General features: G+C 42.6%; 1 protein-coding gene across 1 annotated transcript; it reads right to left on the reverse strand.

The window, feature by feature from the left end:
• On the reverse strand, window positions 1-15,420 carry LOC135074811 (zinc finger protein 581-like). The gene is made up of 8 exons (XM_063969190.1): window positions 15,387-15,420; window positions 15,008-15,201; window positions 13,873-13,971; window positions 12,905-13,079; window positions 8,728-8,836; window positions 6,685-6,878; window positions 529-618; window positions 1-230 (listed from the first exon to the last, which is right to left on the reverse strand). The coding sequence occupies exons 1-8, from the start codon at window positions 15,418-15,420 to the stop codon at window positions 181-183; spliced, it is 945 nt and encodes a 314-aa protein (XP_063825260.1). The 3' UTR covers window positions 1-180.
• Between the last annotated feature and the right edge of the window lie 5,113 nt (window positions 15,421-20,533).

Here is a 20,533-nt window from a genome sequence, read left to right on the forward strand (position 1 = left end):
TCATTCATTATTGTGTCATAGCGTTAAAGATATTCATACACGAACCATGGGTCTGTTTATGCGTGAGTAACGTCATTTGTAGCTGCAGACGGTTGGGGCATGCTCTGGTGATCAGAAGCCGTCCTTGGCGGCTTGTATGAGCGACATCAGGTCCGGGCGGTCGCAGTCGGGCGAGTCTGGTCAGGACGGCGCCGACGCGGTGTCTGACGCATCCAGGGTCGTCGTGGTGTCTAGAAGGAACACAATACGTCAACCAATAAAGACTATAAGCATAAAATCAATGCTGCGTGATGTTGGTTGCTCTGTGAATGGCTTTGGAATTTCAGAATAGAATAGATACAATACAAATCTAAGAACCAGAGGATGGGTTGATTACTTTTCGTATAAACTATGTACAGAGCGAGAATCGTGCACGAGAAAAGCTTTCTGCATTGGTCTTAAAATTATTTATTTTAGTCAAATTGGATTTATCATGTAGCTACTAGTTATAAGTTGCTCATAGGTGTTATTATGAAACAATCTATGTACCTGAATTAGCGCCTGCAGACAACTCTGCCTTCACGCGCCGCGCGATGTGCGAGCGAGTGTGCTTGCGTAGATGATCCTTGCGATAGAAACCTGGAAACAAATCATCGCCTAATGAGTTTTTTGCCACAATCTTGGCACAGAAGTACGGACGGCTTATAAAAACTGGTTCTCGCATCATTTTAAACATTAATTTTATGTTTCAAAAACTATTATTATTATTCGGCATGTGACGATGCACAGCATCTGGTGAGAGATGCGTCTACTTCCGGTGTAGTTTTTTACCGTTTTATACCTTAAATGACGTCATTTCCGCAATTATTTAATAGGAATTGATTTGACTTACTTCCGTTTGCCGCCATTTTAGTCACCTGGGGGCGAGCTTTCTCGGAGTTCTTCATAGCGTCTTTAACTTCCAAACTAGCAACATCGTAAGCAGAAACTCTGCTCAGATTTTTACTGAAATAAGTTATTTCTCAACGTTCTTATACTAAGTTTAAAATTAAAAAGTGCAATTGACCGCGCGTGTGTGACCGCGAACGACATGTACGTGATGGTGGTTGGCGCCAAAGGGGACGAGTGTCTTCCGGACGACGAGCAGGTGGACCCAGAGCGTCGGATACCAGAGAAACTCGGACCCCGGCGAGATCCATAACGGATGAAACGAGGTACGTGTTTATTCTAATAGTTTTAACACTCTTTTCGATCAAATGAGCATTCTCGCGAATCTCTATATTGTATAAATAGATTGAATAACGTACCCACAATCATCTTATACAATTTTAACGGCGGCCCCGTCAGCCCCAATCGCAAACATTAGGTACCAATCGAAATACGTTGTTAGCATCACCACAATCGAACGATAACTCTTTCTGGTACGAGTTTCTTAATAAATACCCCTTTAAAAAGGCTCATTATTCTCATAAAATAAAGCACTTACAAATGCTTTACCACATCAACAAAGCACTTTAAACTACAACTATTAGTAGACTGGGCGGCCACCCCCAACACTGAGCCAGCTTACAGCTTGAATTATTAAATTCTAATGTTTTTTGCAAATCAAGAAGCTTAATAAGTATGACAAAATGTGCTGAGTGCATCTAATATGTATAACCTCTATTTTGCAACAACATATAAATTGTAATGTGACATGCAATAAACGTTTTTGAATTTGAACATATCACGAGCGTATCCTGGCTAAAATTCCTAATAAGCATTGTGCGAGGAGCACCCTCCCAGTGCTGGATTTTTGTTCGGCAAAATCACCCTGTGCTCGTACTGGTGATATCTAAAAAATAATCCGACCTTGGTTCTCTAGCCGGTCACTTCATGCAAAATCAAAACATAATAATATCTTTATTTGCTTAGACTGATTAAATTAGTTCTTACAAATCGTCAAATACGAATAAAACAAAAAGCCAAGGATTCCAAATCAGTCCCTTCAGGTCCCCTTGACGACCAATAAATCAATAATTATAAAATTCATTAGAAATGAAGGGCAGGGCAGCGTAATAAGATCATTCTGCGGAGGTCAACCTGTTACCTGGCAATGGTTCCAGGGATGCGTCTGCCATTCATCACCAAGCCGGTGCTTGCCCCTGCAACACCGTGCTTTATGCAGCGTCTTAACACTGACTGTCCAACGCTGACCAAATAAGAATAGCAAAGTCAAGTGACTTTCCACTCAGCAAATTCTACGGAGGCTGCCTTTGAGCGTATCTTAGGCAGTGGCAGGCGTCATCAGACTGCGGAGGTCAACCTGTTACCTGACAATGGTTCCAGGGATGCGTCTGCCATTCACCTCCAAGCCGGTGCTTGTCCCTTCAACGCCGTGCTTTATTCAGCGTTTTATCACTCTTGACTGTCTAACGCTGACCAAATAAGAATAGCAAAGTCAAGTGACTTTCCACTCGGTAAATTCTACGGAGGCTGCCTTTGAGCGTATCTTAGGCAGTGGCAGGCGTCATCAGACTGCGGAGGTCAACCTGTTACCTGACAATGGTTCCAGGGATGCGTCTGCCATTCACCTCCAAGCCGGTGCTTGTCCCTTCAACGCAACGCCGTGCTTTATTCAGCGTTTTAACACTCTTGACTGTCTAACGCTGACCAAATAAACCGAAACCCTGTTAAAACAGGTCGTGCTGAAATTACCAGATAAGGCACCGCTCAGCATGAGCCTGCTCCCCACACTATCCCTTCGCAAGAAGGACAGACCAAACAACCTATTCTATTAAATGTCCTAATCAGTAGATACAATTATGTAAGTATTGATCCGATCTGAAGTAGTTGAATGCTAAATTCTAAATCTGGATGCAGATACCGATCACAGAGACACCGCCGGCCTCTCCGCATGTCTTGTCAAGGTACCCTAAAATTATCAATATCTCGTTATCTACTGCATACCGAAAAACATTGATACAATCACAAACTACTTACTAAACCTCGTCACCTTTGACAAACCAGACGAGACAGCAACTACTAGAACGGAAGGTTTGTGTGTAACATTTCATCGTCTGGAACACTTTAAACCTTGTCAATTACGTGAACTCGGGTTCAACAAGTCGTCATCTGTAAGGGTTTTGTCGGTAAATACGAAATCTATACGACTCAACAAGTGCCTATAATGGTAAGCTTGATCTCCAGTGAGGGCTCATCACAACTCGACCCCACACAACCGATCCAATACACAAGACTCCAGCTCAGCATCTCTTAACAACCATCTGGATGTCTACAAAATATCAGAAATCATAATCAGCGATGGGGGATTTCTCATTCTTTCATTCATTTCATGTGCGTTCACTAATTTTGCTATCGGACAATCAAAGCATAGCCTATACTCGAAACTAAGGGAGGAAGGGGCACATTCAGAGTTTCTATTGGAACTGTCTCTCTAACTTTTCAACTTGAAAAACCTCACCTCCTTCCGGTTCAGTCGGGTAAAAATAGCTCTGACAGCGCAAAATATTATCTCCTAGGTCGATTCAATCAAATTTATCTGACGATCTAGGTCGATTTACGGGGAAAACAACCTACTTGGTGGCATCTCCTGCGTTCAGATCCAACGGTAAATATTCCAAAAGTTCGGGAAACCGGATATCCAGAGACCCCACAGAGATTCACCAGCAGCCTTTGCAACGACTTCAGCCAGGGTTGGCTATGGTGTTAAACTAGGCTAAATCTCTGCTGTCCCGTTTCTCACCACGGCAAAAGGTACCTGCTTAGCACCTCGAAGTGACCTTTCTGGCTTTTCTTACCAGGGCTCGAGGCCGACCCTCAAAATACAGAATCTCCACCATGTTCTTACCACATGGTGACCTCCACGTCTGGATCAGGTAACATGTAATTTTTTAGTCTGTTGAGTTGGGGGTAATAAGGTATCGTTCCTAAAACATACCTGGCAAAAATCCACTTTAAAAACTTATAAAATAACCTGGCCTTGGTTGTTAAACTAATGGCCTAAGGAAAACAGTCGTAGCTACATATATTATACTTACCTCTTGAAGCTCGACAGCAAGATTTATTTGCTAGACTAAATCGTTTATCTACTCTTCTACTACCTTTATGCCCTGTGGGTCTAGACAACATTCACTTTAAAATTGCAAACCAGTCGAAGGATGGTCGATAAGCCTTCTTTTTTCTATATGAAGTTATAACGTATCCAATTTTCGATTCGATCAAAAAGTGCTACTTGTCTAGGGGGGCTGGTAATACTAATCTAAAACTATATTAAAGATAACTTTAATTTTCTTACTAAGCATAAAAGCTTAACCAATTTCACTTCCCGATAAAGGCCTTAAACCCAACAGTAGGTATCTAAAATGTGACCTTTACGAGGCTTCTCGCAGACTAGCTTATGTATATTTATCTCCTACCATCTACATCAGCTGCTGACATGATAAAACATAGTCTCACCTGAATAATTTCAAGATTAAGTTAATAAACCTTGACCTACGAGTAAGTTCGGCACCGTTACGGCATCATACAAACAACTGGAAAAAATGACAGCAAATCCCAAAAAACAACATAGGTATGCCCTTGTTACGGTTGTGTAAGTTACTAGAATCAGGCGAGCAGAGGCGAACAGTGGAATATAATAACACATTATTTATTTATTTTTCTATTGATACTAGGAATCTACATGGATAAAAACAGTATAAAGGTTGTTGGATTTAAAACCTCTCTTGGCATTGTTGACTTCGTTGTGGCATCTTTAATTTGGGTTGATATTTAGCCATAGATGAAAATATTTGATGAGATATTGGCGTAGGCAGAACAATAATAGCAATATTATAAGGCAGACACTTTTATTAACTGATCTACGACCGATACGCCAAATAACATATTATTTAATTAATAACTTTCAATCAACAGATCTAAAGCATGTTGGATACTCCTCAATCACATCGTACGCCTGTAATATAAACTTATGTTGATGACTCGCATGAATCTCACTGCCATGCGAGCAAATTATATCAATACACACTCAATCTGCATTCTAATGAGGAAAGAATTTCTGAATTCAGTTCAGTAGCTTTCCAGTTTATTCATTTCAAACATACAAAAGTACAAACCCTCCTACTTTGTGATATAAGTGCTGCTCTCACTGGGCATTTAGAACAAAACATGTTAATACCCTGAAATTAATCATGTTCTAATCTAGTTCTGTTACAGAAACTCGAAAACTTTCATCACATAGCGCCATTGGTAAGTAGTCACCAGGAGCTAATAAACAAGTCTCTCACCAGATGCTGTGCATCGTCACATGCCGAATAATAGTACAAGTTTTACAAAACAATAAAACTTGTATTATTGAGCAGAGACGATGCACAGCATCCCAAGAAGGCCTCCTGGTGAGCTCTCTATGAAGAACTCCGAGAAAGCTCGCCCCCAGGTGACTAAAATGGCGGCAAACGGAAGTAAGTCAAATCAATTCCTATTAAATAATTGCGGAAATGACGTCATTTAAGGTATAAAACGGTAAAAAACTACACCGGAAGTAGACGCATCTCTCACCAGATGCTGTGCATCGTCTCTGCTCAATAATACAAGTTTTATTGTTTTGTAAAACTTGTACTATTATTCCTTTTAGCTTCTTAAAATTCCTATCTATTTTCTGTTGGCTATCTAAGTAGTTCTATCTTTGGTTCGTATCAAGAATTGTTATGTGTATGTATACATATATTATATGTTATATAAGTATGTATATATTAATATATTTTATGTATTATTTGTATGTATTATTTTGGGTTAAATTTTACGCTTTTGTTATTATTTATTTCATTAGTGTCGACACCGCCTTCCCCTTCATTTGTTTTAAGTAACTGTCCTAGGCTCTCTATAGGTTGTCTGGAAGAGATCGCTTCATAGCGATAAGACCGCCTAATTGTACCTTATATGTTCCTTTTCTTTCTGTTCTTTTTATGTGGTGTGCAATAAAGAGTATTTATTATTATTATTATTATTTCGCATCAGTGTTTACTTAGGTGACAGTGGGCATTACTAGGGGCACTAGTAGTTCATAGAAGGCGTGAAAAGTTCTCGAATGGCAACTGCAGACTGAAAACCGTAGTGTGTTAGGCATGCAAGGCAAGCTTCCCACTCGAATGATCGACAATCTGGAGGACGCGAACGCTTGGACTCAGGCAAGTACACCGGTAGTTTGTTGAAATCCTTGAGATGGGGGAGTCCTTTGTCTATTCCCACCTCTCGTTCCCACCACTGCAACTCCTGTGTAGCCAGGATCTACAGCTTGACCGCCACAAAAACCCATGACGTCAAACATGAAGGTCAAGTTTGTCGCGGGGGAAAGTTAAACTGTCATTGGACCCGCAACGAAATTAATCAGAAGAACATAGGAGGAGTTCGAAATTAAGGTTCGACTTCCCTCCATTGCAAAGCGGATGACAGGTGACAAAGGTTTCAAACCTTTAAGAAAAGATTATGCACCACGGACAATAATCTATCCTATCCTATCTTATGAGCAATTAGCAAGTACCTGCCAATAATATTTTTCACAAAATCGCTTAAAAGCACGGAAATTTTTCCTTGTCGCGAATTAAGCATTATATCACGTTCATGTTTCCAAAGATCACACTCCCACAGTCCTTTGTCTAACAGTGAACCAGTTTTTATTGAAGCGGCTTAGTTAAGGATACATACCTTTCCCGCACTCGTTGCAGACATGCCTCTTCTCGCCCGAGTGGATGACGAAGTGCAGCGTGAGCTGCTCCTTGCGCTTGAAGGCCTTGAGGCAGACGGAGCACACGTGCGGCCGCTCCGGGTTGTGCGACTGCTTGTGCCGCGTCAGGTGGTCCTTGCGCTTCAGTGCCGCGTTGCAGATGTCACAGATGAACCTAGCGTTGAAACGCAATTAAATAAATAAATATAAATAAATAAATAATTTATTTCATAACCATGGGTACATAACAATGTTAGTGACCGTAGCTCCCTTTTAAGCCAATGAGCCTGTATCAGGAAGCAAACGCTCTTCCATTAATTTATTCTATAATTAATTGAAATCTAAGTTTGTAAAGCCTCTGATTTTGTAATGTATTTATGAAATCTACTATATAAAAAAAAAAAAAACCGACTCCAAAAAACCTACACTAAAAAGTAGAAAAATAATTACTAATTTCCTACTTATTTATTAGGACGAATTAATATTTATGTAGGTATACCATGATTGATACTTCTGGAGTCGGTGCCAAGATTATGAAACATGTAAAGTTTGCCTGTACCGACTCCAAAAGTATCAATCATGGTATACCTACATAAATATTAATTCGTCCTAATAAATAAGTAGGAAATTAGTAATTATTTTTCTACTTTTTAGTGTAGGTTTTTTGGAGTCGGTTTTATTTTTTTTTATAAAATTTTACTTATTTCTTGCTTTTTAGTTAACTAATTATTACCTTGATGTTACCACTGAAGGTAGGCAGTACATTGACACCATATTCTTCATGTCTAGTGTAAATAATATTCCATACAAAATACAGGTTACCATATAGGAAACCTAAAAGACCCTAAACCGTCAGCCCACCTTAAAAACATGAAAGAATACAACTGTTGGTCTATTTGTACTTATAATATTTAAAGAATTATCCTCCAACTCCTAAGCATTAAGGAGTTGTACCTACCATGACCAATTCATCATGATGAGATGATGAATATCTGATGTAAACACTTAAATAACTTTAGAAACTATACTTATCTATAAAATTAAAAGAATTATCCTCCAACTCCTAAGCATTAAGGAGTTTTACCTTCTATCATCAGCTCATCAATATGAGATGATGATTTCCAGGAGCAAATACTTGAATAACTTAAGAAAAAGTTTGAAAAACGATATACGTGCCTATAAAATTTGAGGGTTGCCCTCGATTTCCCTAGGATCCCATCATCAGATCCTGACTTGGTGACAATGGGACCACCTCAGAAGTGTACCCTATCGAACAAAAAAAGAATTTTGAAAATCGGTCCACAATTGACGGAGTAATCGGTTTAACATACATAGAAAAAAAAAATACATACAGTCGAACATATAACCTCCTCCTTTTTTGAAGTCGGTTAAAAGTAAGTCGAGTTTTCCTTCCTGACGCTATAACTCCAGAACGCACGAACCGATTTCCACGGTTTTGCATTCGTTGGAAAGGTCTCGGACTCCGTGAGGTTTATAGCAAAGAAAATTCAGGAAAAATTTAAAGGGGATAAAACGGGATCCACGCGTACGAAGTCGCGGGCGGCCGCTAGTAACGTCTAAAAATCGATTCCAACTCAAGCATATTCTGAATTTAAACTGGTGCATTTGCAAAAGGAAGCTCGAACTCGATTCAATTTTTAACATTAATTTAACATTCAATATTTAGAGCAAAAAGAGGGAAGATAGTTTACGACTGAAATTAAATCGAATTCAGAGCGTTGTTCATCATCGTATTCTAAATACATATATGATCAAACAGTGAACGTGGACTTGACATGGAGCGACGTTTATTTAATAAAGAAACAACTAAAACACAATGTAAAAGCCTAACCACACATCGCTAGCTTTTCAAAACACTTATGTAAGTAGTTGGTTACTTAATTTTTAGGAGTGGCGGCACTACATCTAGATAGATGACGAACTACAACTATATGACGTTTACACTCACATAAGGCTTGCAACTTAGTGAAATATTCGCAAATGGTACATCTGAAATATCCCACCTCCTCTCCATAGTGTGTCCAAGTAAATGCTGCTCAAGCAATTCTCGCTCGGGATACGCCATCTGGCACTCGGGGCAGCAGTACAGGGTGCTTCCATCTGCAAGCGAAACTATACAACTGTTTATTGACTTTCAAACTCACTCGACATCCATTTATACTACTATTATGCGGTGTGTATTTATGATAGAGTTATTTGTAATTGCGAAAATCCTTTTCTGAGAAAAAAATCAAAGGAGGTTTGTAAAAAAAGGTGTTTTGACTATTTCATAAAACGCACTAACTATCGAAATCGGACTGGAAATGAAAAAGCTGCCTACAAACCATTTATCTTTTTGCATATTTAGCTTAGAGTGAGGTCACATAACGAGTGCACCGTATTATTAGTCCAGTCAATGAATGCTTTAACAACGGTGTAGATGGAAATCCTTGGAACACAATTTCTTCGACTTCGGGACTTTATTTAGACTAGTTACGAGGTGAACATAGCAAAAGTCCCCGCCCTTAGCCCTTGAGCCGGCGGCGAGATAGGGGTTTGAAGGTACCATTTTGGTATTGTCCCTATCACAATATCTCTGGTAACCTTTTGCACGTTGGTCATTGGCTATTGTTATTAGCTCAAATGGTCGCAACTCGCAGTTATTCAGGGTGTTAGGTAAATGGGTTTATGAGCCGACATATAAATGGTATGGTGAAGTCAGAAAATTGATATCTTCATTTTAATGTTCATACAAATCGGATTTTATAAAATATATTTTGTATGAAAATTAAAAATAAAATAAAATGATGATATCAAATTTCTGGCTTCACCATACCATTTATATGCCTATGTTAACATGGGCTAGTGTCGGCTCATATACCCATTTACCTAACACACTGTATTTAATAGGATTTACCTAAATCTATGTTATCTTGCCGTGCCGTGTGGGGACGGCCATAAAGAATACTCTTCCCCACCGCCAACAGGAGGCGTGTCGTAAGAGGCGACAAAATCCCTGCAGCACCGGACGGGCAGCAGCGTCTGCGTGCGAAACCTTATAAAAAACTGCGATCGCCAACCCGCCTGCCAAGCGTGGCGATTAAGGCAAATCCCCCCCATGGAGAGGAACAAAAAAACACGGCCCCTAGTCCCCGGCGGCCCCACTATCCCGGGCCACGGTAGCGGTCACGGTAACGGTGGGGCGAGGGGTGCTAAGAATCACCGGGTACCGACAGGCTACCAACCCCGACGACCTCTGGCCCTGGCAACATTTAACACTCGCACGCTGCGGACTGACGTGAGGCTCGCCGAACTCGAGGAAGAACTGAGCAGGTTGCGGTGGGATATCGTAGGATTATGCGAAGTCCGAAGAGAGGGGGAGGACACCATAATCCTGAAATCCGGAAACCTGCTCTATTTCCGGGAGGGCGACCAGCAGTCCCAGGGTGGTGTCGGGTTTATCGTCCACAAGTCCCTTGTCAACAACGTGGTCCAGATCGAGAGTGTTTCGGCGAGGGTAGCGTACCTTATACTCAGAATCACCAAACGGTATTCGCTGAAGGTCATACAGGTATACGCACCGACCACGGAACACCCCGACGACGAAGTGGAGACTATGTATGAGGATATTTCCAGAGCCATACATAGCTCCCGGTCCCATTTTACCGTTGTGATGGGGGACTTCAACGCGAAGCTGGGTAGACGAAGCGATAATGAGCTGAAAGTGGGGCAATTTGGGTATGGAGAGAGGAACGCACGTGGCCAACTGCTGGCTGGCTTTATGGAGAGGGAGGGCCTCTTTATGATGAACTCCTTCTTCAGGAAGCCAAAACAGCGAAAGTGGACATGGCTGCATCCCAATGGCGCTATAAAAAATGAGATCGACTTCATCTTGTCGACGAAGAAGCATATATTCAATGATGTCTCTGTGATCAACTCGGTCAAAACAGGAAGCGATCACCGAATGGTAAGAGGCACATTGAATATCAGACCCAAGCTCGAGAGGCGTCGACTGATGAAGTCTACGCTCCGCCCAGCGCCCATCCAACTCCAAAACCCCGAAAGCTTTCAGCTCGAGTTGCAAAATCGTTTCGAATGCCTAGGAGACTGCGAAAATGTGGACGAATACAATGACAGGTTCGTGGAAATTGTCCAAACGACTGGGTCTAAGTTCTTTAAAACCCGTCGTCCAAAAGGAACCAAAAAGATCTCTGACCTCACCAATAAACTTATGGAAGAGAGACGAAACTTGGTTCTGCAGTCCTCTGAAGATGCTGCTCAGTATCGGCGTCTTAACAGACAGATCTCCAAGTCTTTGACTCGCGATCTACGCCAATTTAATACAGATCGTATTAAAGAGGCGATTGAGCGTAACAAAGGCTCTAAAGTGTTCGCTAGGGATCTGTCTGTTGGCCAAAGTCAACTGACCAAGCTGAAGACCGAGGATGGCAGAGACATCTCGTCGGGGCCTGAGTTATTGGAAGAGGTTGAGAAGTTCTACGGACAATTATACACGAGTGTACGTACACCTGTCACAAATCTAGCCGAAGACCCAAGAGCTAGACTGACCCGACACTACACCGAAGATATCCCGGACGTCAGCCTGTACGAGATTAGAATGGCTCTCAAACAGCTGAAAAACAACAAGGCACCGGGTGATGATGGAATCACGGCTGAGCTTCTGAAAGCAGGCGGAACGCCGGTACTAAAGGCTCTTCAGAGGCTGTTCGATTCCGTCATACTTGAGGGAAAAACGCCTACGGCATGGCACAGAAGTGTGGTGATACTTTTTTTTCAAAAAAGGCGACAAAACCTTGTTGAAAAATTATAGACCCATCTCACTTCTGAGCCATGTCTACAAGCTGTTTTCGAGAGTCATCACGAATCGTCTCGCACGCAGGCTCGACGACTTCCAGCCTCCCGAACAAGCCGGTTTCCGAAAAGGCTTTAGTACCATAGACCACATACATACGCTACGGCAGATTATACAGAAGACCGAGGAGTATAATCAGCCACTTTGTCTGGCGTTTGTGGACTATGAAAAAGCCTTCGACTCGATCGAGACCTGGGCAGTGCTACAGTCTCTCCAACGGTGCCAAATTGACTATAGATACATCGAAGCGCTGAAGGGCTTGTACGAAAACGCCACAATGTCGGTCCGCCTCCAGGATCAGAACTCGAAACCTATCCAGTTGCAGCGAGGGGTGAGACAGGGAGATGTCATATCTCCGAAACTGTTCACCACCGCCCTGGAAGATGTTTTCAAGCTTCTGGACTGGAGCGGATTCGGCATAAATATCAACGGCGAGTATATCACACACCTTCGTTTCGCGGACGATATCGTAGTCATGGCTGAGACCGTGGAGGACCTAAACACAATGCTCGATGGCCTCAGTAGAGCCTCTCAACAAGTGGGTCTTAAAATGAACATGGACAAGACAAAAATTATGTCAAATGCCCGTGTTGTACCCACTCCTCTGAAGGTTGGAGACACTACACTCGAACTTGTTGACAATTATGTATACCTGGGACAAACAGTCCAGTTAGGTAGGTCCAACTTCGAGAAAGAGGTTAATCGTCGAATCCAACTCGGCTGGGCAGCGTTCGGGAAGCTTCGCGAAATTCTCACGTCCGAAATACCGCAGTGTCTCAAGACAAAAGTATTTGACCAGTGTGTGTTGCCAGTGATGGTGTATGGCTCTGAGACGTGGTCGCTTACTATGGGCCTCATAAGAAGGCTCAAGGTCACCCAAAGAGCGATGGAGCGTGCTATGCTCGGAGTTTCCCTGCGTGATCGAATCAGAAATGAGGAGATCCGTAGGAGAACCAGAGTGACTGACATAGCCCGCAGAATCGCTAAAATCAAGTGGCAGTGGGCGGGGCACATAGCTCGAAGAGCTGATGGCCGCTGGGGCAGGAAAGTTCTTGAGTGGCGACCACGAGCTGGAAGACGTAGCGTGGGCAGGCCTCCCACTAGGTGGACCGACGATCTGGTAAAGGTCGCGGGAAGTACCTGGATGCAAGCGGCGCAGGACCGGTCTTTGTGGAAATCCTTGGGGGAGGCCTTTGTCCAGCAGTGGACGTCTTTCGGCTGAAACGAACGAACGAACGATGTTATCTTGGCGTATTTAACAAATGTTTAGCTCACGTGATGTGTGTGATGAAACTGAAATCCCCCACCCCAATATACTCGAAGCTCACCCAAAGCAGTAGTGATCCTGATCTCCCCTGGCTTCGGCCTGGGCTGCTTCTCCTTAGTTGATTTCTTCTTTTTCTTCTTCTTGGCTGGTGTGGGGGAAGCCGGGGCGGCGAGCACCTGGGTCACTACTGGAGCTGTCTGTACCACGACGCTGCTTACAGAATGCGAGGGCAGTTGCTGGGGACAGAGCAGGTGGAATGATAGCTCACCTAGAAACGAGAATGGAGCGATGGGTTTAAATTAGTTTGTGGAGCATAGCTTTTGTTTGTCAGAAAAATGGTATGAATTAATAACAAAACACCAAGTAGGTAGTGGTAGGCACTGCTTACACTTCCCTTCTATGATCTGAGGCTTACACAATAGTTAGTCGAAGAGCTGTAATGTCTATTCTGTTTCTTGAAACATGTTGTCACGTCTATACCTATCACTAGATTCTAGAACCTCAGAATCAATTAATTAATACCTATACTATGCAGTGGGCAGGATCGATCAGAGCCGTATTTATAGAAGACTAGCTTTCCGCCTGTGGCTTCGCCCGCGTGGAATTTTGTCTGTCACAGAAAAACTTTATCGCGCGCGTCCCTGTTTCAAAAACCGGGATAAAAACTATCCTATGTCCTTTCCCGGGACTTAAACTATCTCTATGCCAAATTTCATCAAATCGGTTCAGTGGTTTAGGCTTGAGAGCGAGACGGACAGACAGACAGAGTTACTTTCGCATTTATAATATTAGTATAGATTTATTTATGTAAAAAGGATTTTTAATTAAATAGCTAAATTGACAAGGTTTTTATAATATACAGTTTTTTTATTTCTTTTCTTATAAAAGTTAAACTGAAGTTATTTTTGTCTCTATCAAGTATAATGTACAGTTTTTTTTTCTTATCTTATGAAAGTTAAACTGAAGTTATTTTTGTCTCTATCAAGATGGTCGAATATAGCGTAAAATTAAAGTAGCAAAGAGCCTTACCGTGGCGATGGTGGATATGGGAGGCAGCGCGTTGGTGACGGTGACCACGTTGTGATGCTCCTGCCGCTTGTCGGCGGCGGCCGACGGCAGCTTGGCGTACTGCGGACAAGAAACCCTTTGGTCGTATATTTATTTAATGAAGGAAACATACAACTTTTATAATTCATATAGGTACCTACATGAAAAGTTTTGATAAGACATAAGCCAAAAAAGTTTTAATGTTAGTTCGTTAATAGCGTATGTAGACATTATAATAAGTTACGTAATTACTAGGTAATTTCATTGTTTACAAAGCATTGGCGTTTTGTCATAGCACTGAGTTTATACTGTCAAAAAACTTCGTTCGTTTCAGCCAAATGACGTCCACTGCTAGACAAAGGTCTCCCTCAAGGATTTCCACTACGACTGGTCCTACGCTGCCGCATCCAGGTATGTGCGGGTTACCGCGTCCACGACGCTACAATGTATTTCCCACGTCTTGCGAACTTTTCTGTACCAACGGCCATCAGCTCTACGAGCTATGTGTCCTGTCCACTGCCACTTAAAAACTTATTTATTACAATTTTTATGTAACTACAGCATTTTTTCATGGTCGTCATGTAGTCTACAGCTGGATATAGACCTTACTTAGAACGCGGCCATAAAAACTTGAGGTAACTTGAGGCATAGTTGCATGGAACTTGCGTTAAAGAAGTAACTCTAGAAATCTGATGATGCTTCCACAGACCAAACGCGGGGTTTTTTGACAACCACCCGCGTTGCAACTGCTGCCTTCAGTGTGCCTACTGCCGCGCTGCAACTGACCCGCACTGCTTCTGACCCACGTTTGGTCTGTGGAAGCCTTTACTTAGAAATATCGTTATTAAAGCACACGCTAAACCCAGACCAGTTAAAGAACTTGGACTCGGCATGGGACACACTAAAAACCAGCGTCGTGGCCTTCCTCACCGTGGGCCACGGCATATGCTGAGTGAAGTCCCATTGCGATGGGCATCGCTGTTGCGAAAGGGTAGCACTGCTCAGTTCACTTTTTATTTCCTTGTGCTATTTCTGTCGTTTTTTCCGTATACCTTATTTGTCCTTAACTAAGTGATGTTCATCGTAATAAATGTTTCTTTCTTTCTAAAGCACTTACCGTAGCAATAGTAGATATGGAAGGCAGCGCGTTAGTGACTGTGACGATGGTGGGTTGCTCTTCCCGCTTGCACTCGTTGGCCGGCGTGGAGTATTTGAGCAGGTGGTGTAGCGGCAGAGGTAAGGCGGAAAGGTAGTCCGCCACGCCCCCGCCTAGGGTCTGCCATGTTGAACTGTCGGAGACGTCGCCAATGCCTTGGGAGAAAAAGAATCTTACAAAATATTGATACGATAAATACGGAAATGTACGAAACTCAGAGTAGGTACCTTACCTATAAGTTATTGGGGTTGTCAATAGGTTAGTCTGGAATAAAACGGTTAAGGCTCCTATCGCGATATGGTAAAACCCGCCAGCACGACCGCTTGTTAGTTCACGAGACCGCGATTGATGAGTTGTTGTTTTCTTGTAAGCATTTAATCAGAAATATCGAGAAGGTAGTGCTTACTAACGATCGCGTAGGCCGTAGATCTTGCTGACTATAGACACTCACTTAAGTCCCTGATCAAGGGAATACAAATGGGTAAAAAAAGCTGATTGTGATCTATCTGTGTACATCATCGCAAATTCACTAAATATACAGCTAATCCGAGTGCCATGTCAGGCGTTTGCCGCGCTTGCACACTTATACGTAAAGAAAAGTGTCCGTATCATCCACGTGCAAAATGTGCTCATAAGCCATTTTTAATCAATAACTTTTATTCAAGGAAGATCAGCAGCGACGGTATTTCCGTCATGTGTGGTAAAGCCCTTAAGCATCTTTCTTGTCAAATACCAGATTCTAACTCAAGCGAAAAAACAATAAAATAAGGGCACTTACTAATAAACTCAGCGGGCGCGGCGGCGGCGGAGCGGTCAGCGCGGGTCTCCTGCTTGATGGCGCGCGCGAGAGCCGCCGCCTCCTTCGGCTCGTGTAGCACCACCAGCAGCTGCTGCCCTTGCTGCAGCGGCGCTTGCGTCACTGTGCACAGACGTTCGTGTTTCAATAGGATGTCTATAGTTTGGCAATGCAAGAGGACTAACAAGCATCAGACAGTTGAATCATACTTTTCTTTGAGTTGCAACTAATACCGCCTCTGTGGTCTAGTGGTAAGAGCACCTGATTCAGACGCAGAGGTCCCGGGTTCGATTCCCACTGGAAGCAGATTTTTCTGTTCGGTTTGGTTGGTGGTAGGGCTTGTTCTAAGTCCGCCTGGCTAGCTACCACCATCTTACTTAAGTCTGTCGCCATAACAACAATGTTAACAGCATTGTTGTGTTCCGGCAGTTAGAGGTAAGATAGCCAGTTCCTCCATGGTTGAGGATTCCGGGTGAAGCTCGCTTCCACCTTCGGCCTGATCATCACTTACCATCAGGTGAGATACAGGCCAAGAGCTTCCTCGTTGTGGATAAAAAAAAACTTTACATAAGTACAATACATTGTTAACGATGTTGTTGACTCATTGCGTTGCTGTCATACGTCAGGCCCTCGCAACGCTAGGGTCCTGCTTGTCACCGCCGCCACATTGTTTCACACATAGCTATAGTCAGCACGCTTTAGTTACCCCTGACATCGCAAATAATAAACTAGATACTGAGTTAGAGACAGGAACTGTTACTTACCAAAAGTGTCTCCCTGCTGCTGCATCATGGTGGCCATGATGTCATGCGTAATGTCCTCGCGGTACTCGCGCTTATCACGCTGCTCGGCCTTCAGCTGCTGCACTTCAGCTTGCACGTAGGTCTGCCCGCCGTAAGTTACTAACTGACCCAGATAATAAGTCTAAAAATGTCGGAACAGTATTTACCACGTGTCGCTTGCTGCTGCCTCATATCAAGGCGGTTATTTATGAAGTCAAGCGTCAGATCCGAAGCCGAAGCGCTGTGTTTTCTTCGGTTACCGCACCTTTACCTCTAAATAGCTGACTTATAGTTTACATAGATTAACGTATACTCGTACCAATAGGAACGTTACTTACCAAAAGTGTCTCCCTGCTGCTGCATCATGGTGGCCATAATGTCATGCGTGATGTCCTCGCGGTACTCTCGCTTATCCCGCTGCTCGGCCTTCAGTTGCTGAACCTCGGCTTGCACGTAGCTGGTCTGCCCGCCGTACGTGATGTTGCCCAGGTTGACCGACGACGACGCCGAGATCGTCTGGTATTTCACGCCGGTGTTCACTGTTTAAATATCGGAGCACTTGAGGAAACGTGTAACGTCAAGATGTTTTTAAACTAATTTCATTATTTCGAATTATTTAGACCCGGAAGTAATTAAAGTAATATTTTGGAAACATCTACAGCAAGCATGTGAAAATATTTAAAAAAACTACTACATGAAAGTTTTTGAAAAAGTTCAATTGTTGTAATTAAAAATGTGATAAATATTTGTGAAAAAAATGTAACCACCGAACACTTACACAACAAAAGTGACCACCGAACACTTTGGTTATGAGGAACAAAATGTTGTGTAAATTAAACAAATAATACTTAGTTCGGTGGTCACTTTTGTTGTGAAAGCAGTAACCAAACATTTCAGTTGTCACCGTGTTTGCATATACTATTTATTTACCTGTATGTATAGTCGGCATGGCGGTCAGCACAGCTGTTGGTTGCGCGCTGCTCACCACGACCACGCTCTCGGCCTGCCTGAACTTGACCCCGTCCACCACGGTGCCCCCCGGCGCCACCGCAAACTGGACCCCTCCGCCCCCCTGGTACCTGGTCTCCTGGACCACCCCCGAGTTGTTCCCGCCCCCCTCATAACCGAACTTCGCGGCGAACTGGTGGATACTCGGGATCGCCGCCGCCGTCGGAATGTGACCCGTGAACGGAGCGAAATTCATCTTGATCTAATTCTGCAACCAAACATTCAGCGTCGATGTGTGCGTAAGGGTATGGGATGGGCCCCATGCTTCGCTGAAGGCGGTGGAAGGAGGAGGGAGTTGCGTCTTGAGTCACTAAAACCGATGGTGTGGGTGACATTTCGCCGCAAAACTTTTCCAACATCAACAAAACATTTCTTCACTTCTAATCCGGATTAAGTAACCATTGTTAAATTAGCCTTAAATATTAATTTAAGTTTAAATAATTTAATAGAAGTCATCAAAATTTGAAAAATCGAAGGCCAATTAAACATTGACCGAATCCGCGTGCACTTCGGCGTGCGATCGTTACACATGGCTGCTCGAAACAGGTTTGAAGAGCTAAGGGGCTGGGGGTAGCGCGGAAACGCAGCCATGCACCGGATTACCGGACAGGTGGTGTATGCGGCGCGCGAACCACAACAGACCGAGTCAAGGGTGCGGCCCCTGCAGGGCGCTAACTCAACCCCCGCCATTCTGCCTCACCCCAACGCGCTTTTCTAACGCTTTATTTTTAGCGGCCCGCTCTCCCACACCATCGGAGGCGGAGGCGCGCGCCTGGCCCGGTGGCCGAGTGACGGCGCGAGAGAGGACTTGGAAGGGAATCGTTACCTGATTTCTCGCGGTGAGTCGAAGATTCATCGCGTTTTAAGCGCGAGTCTTGGTGAAATACGCGAGGGTCGGTATGGCGGCGTGCGCGGACGAGTGCGCGGGACGGCGCGCATGCGCGAGCCTCGTGGGCGGCCCCACACGTGCGGCGAAGGAAGGGACTCACTCCCGAACAAAGCACCACTTACAACACTCGGGGGTGTCGTGTACTTCGCAAAACTTGAGGAAAACTTTTAAGTGCGTAACTTTCATGCATGTGTCCCGGAGGTGCACTCTGGCGCCAATACGGCACCCATTTTCTCACAAAACTTGCAAAAGAGTTGGTTAAGACAAAATTACAATGGAATAGAGCCCCGGTGATCGGGCCCCTAGCTAATCCGTCGCCTTTTAATCTGACACACTGATCACTGTAGGTAGGGTACAGACGACAACACATCAACGTAAATAATGTGCTATCTTATGTGGTTGTAACAGGTGCTATTTTGCAACAAAAAGTAACCCTACTATTTATTTACAGTACAGTTTTCAGCAAAGTTGATTCAGTTTGCATTTGACTGAGGAGATAGCAGCCTCCTGACGTGCAGCGAAAAAAGAAGACGATGACGACGAAGTGGCACTTACTCCGCGAGTGACAACACGAGATTTATTTATTTAAGGATAGTACACAACACAATATCAATTAATATAACAATTGTGTTTTAGTGAGATTAAAAAGATAAAGAGTGTAAAAGATGCGATTAACGCATTTGAGCTGGGTTTGCAATGGGCTGAAGAGAATGGTGCATCCTGCAACGAACTTTTTTGGTCTCGCGTTTTAATAAATCTATTCAATAAAAATGAAACGCAAAATGAGTTGGTAAGCGCATAACTCAACAACGCCTGGACCAATTTTACCAATTCTTTTTTTTATGTTCGTTGAAGTCCAAGGATGGTTTTTTATGGTTTTTACAGCGAGAAAAATTCGAATAATTTCCGAAATCACTCCGGGCGGAAAGCTAGTATTGAATAAAAAAACAAAAACACCTGAAAATAATAGGTAAATCTTTCTTTCACGTATTTCACGTTCACGACTTTCCCGGAAATATTTTAAGATTTTTCGAAATGTTTAGGGAAGATAGGAATTAAATTCGTCATTTACTGATTAACTTGTTTGTGTTTTGTATCCGCGCGTTTGTGGTTTCTCTTCAACTTTGAAGCTTACGTTGACCACCTTGACGATGACGTCAAGCGTATGAGCTCGTCGCTTCACTCCTATTCAGCGAAAAAGAAGTCTTGTTAGGCCCCCAGAACAATGTTATAATTATCAGTCACCATTAACAACGAAGAGGGGTATGTAAAAAAAAGATACCGTTTTAAAAAATGATTTTTATTTTGATCTCATTCAAGTATCCTTTTAGTAAAAACAGGATTCATACAAAAGTTTAGCTTACTTGGGGAAACATCCTCATGCATCTTATTATGACTTACAGGTATCTATAATACTCTCAGCTAATAATTTCAAATAAACAAAGTACAAAAATAAGTAAAGTAATTGGTTAACGTACTACAAATCCTAAAAAGTAAAAAATAAATAAACTTGATTACATAACTCTAAAGGAAATTAAAATTTAACAATACCATACTTAAAAAAAGTAAATCTACTGTCAAAGGTATTTACAAAGAATTGAAAATGATATTTGGACTAAACAAATTGTGATGAAGTTAGTTGCATATGATGTGTGAAATGAAATTTAATCAAAACCTAAATAAAAGGGACAAACAATGTATATCTATATTAAAAAGAAAATAGAGCACCTTTCTTTATTTGAAGGAAGTTAGCAATATTTTAGAATTAAAAATATTTCATAGTATGTAACATCAAGTTTTGAGTTTAGAGAAATCTTTTAATCTAAATTGGTAAGACATTTTACAATACATACAACTTCATTCACATAATTTATTATCATGATGCATGTTTTATGCCGTAGAAACTAATACTAAGTACAAAAATATAATTCGAAAGTAATTTTAACCTACATTAAAGCTGACAACATTAAATTGTGGTGGAAAGTTTGCTTACAATATAATTACAACTATTC

Source organism: Ostrinia nubilalis, chromosome 9, assembly GCF_963855985.1.
Source record: "Ostrinia nubilalis chromosome 9, ilOstNubi1.1, whole genome shotgun sequence".
Lineage (NCBI taxonomy): Eukaryota > Metazoa > Arthropoda > Insecta > Lepidoptera > Crambidae > Ostrinia > Ostrinia nubilalis.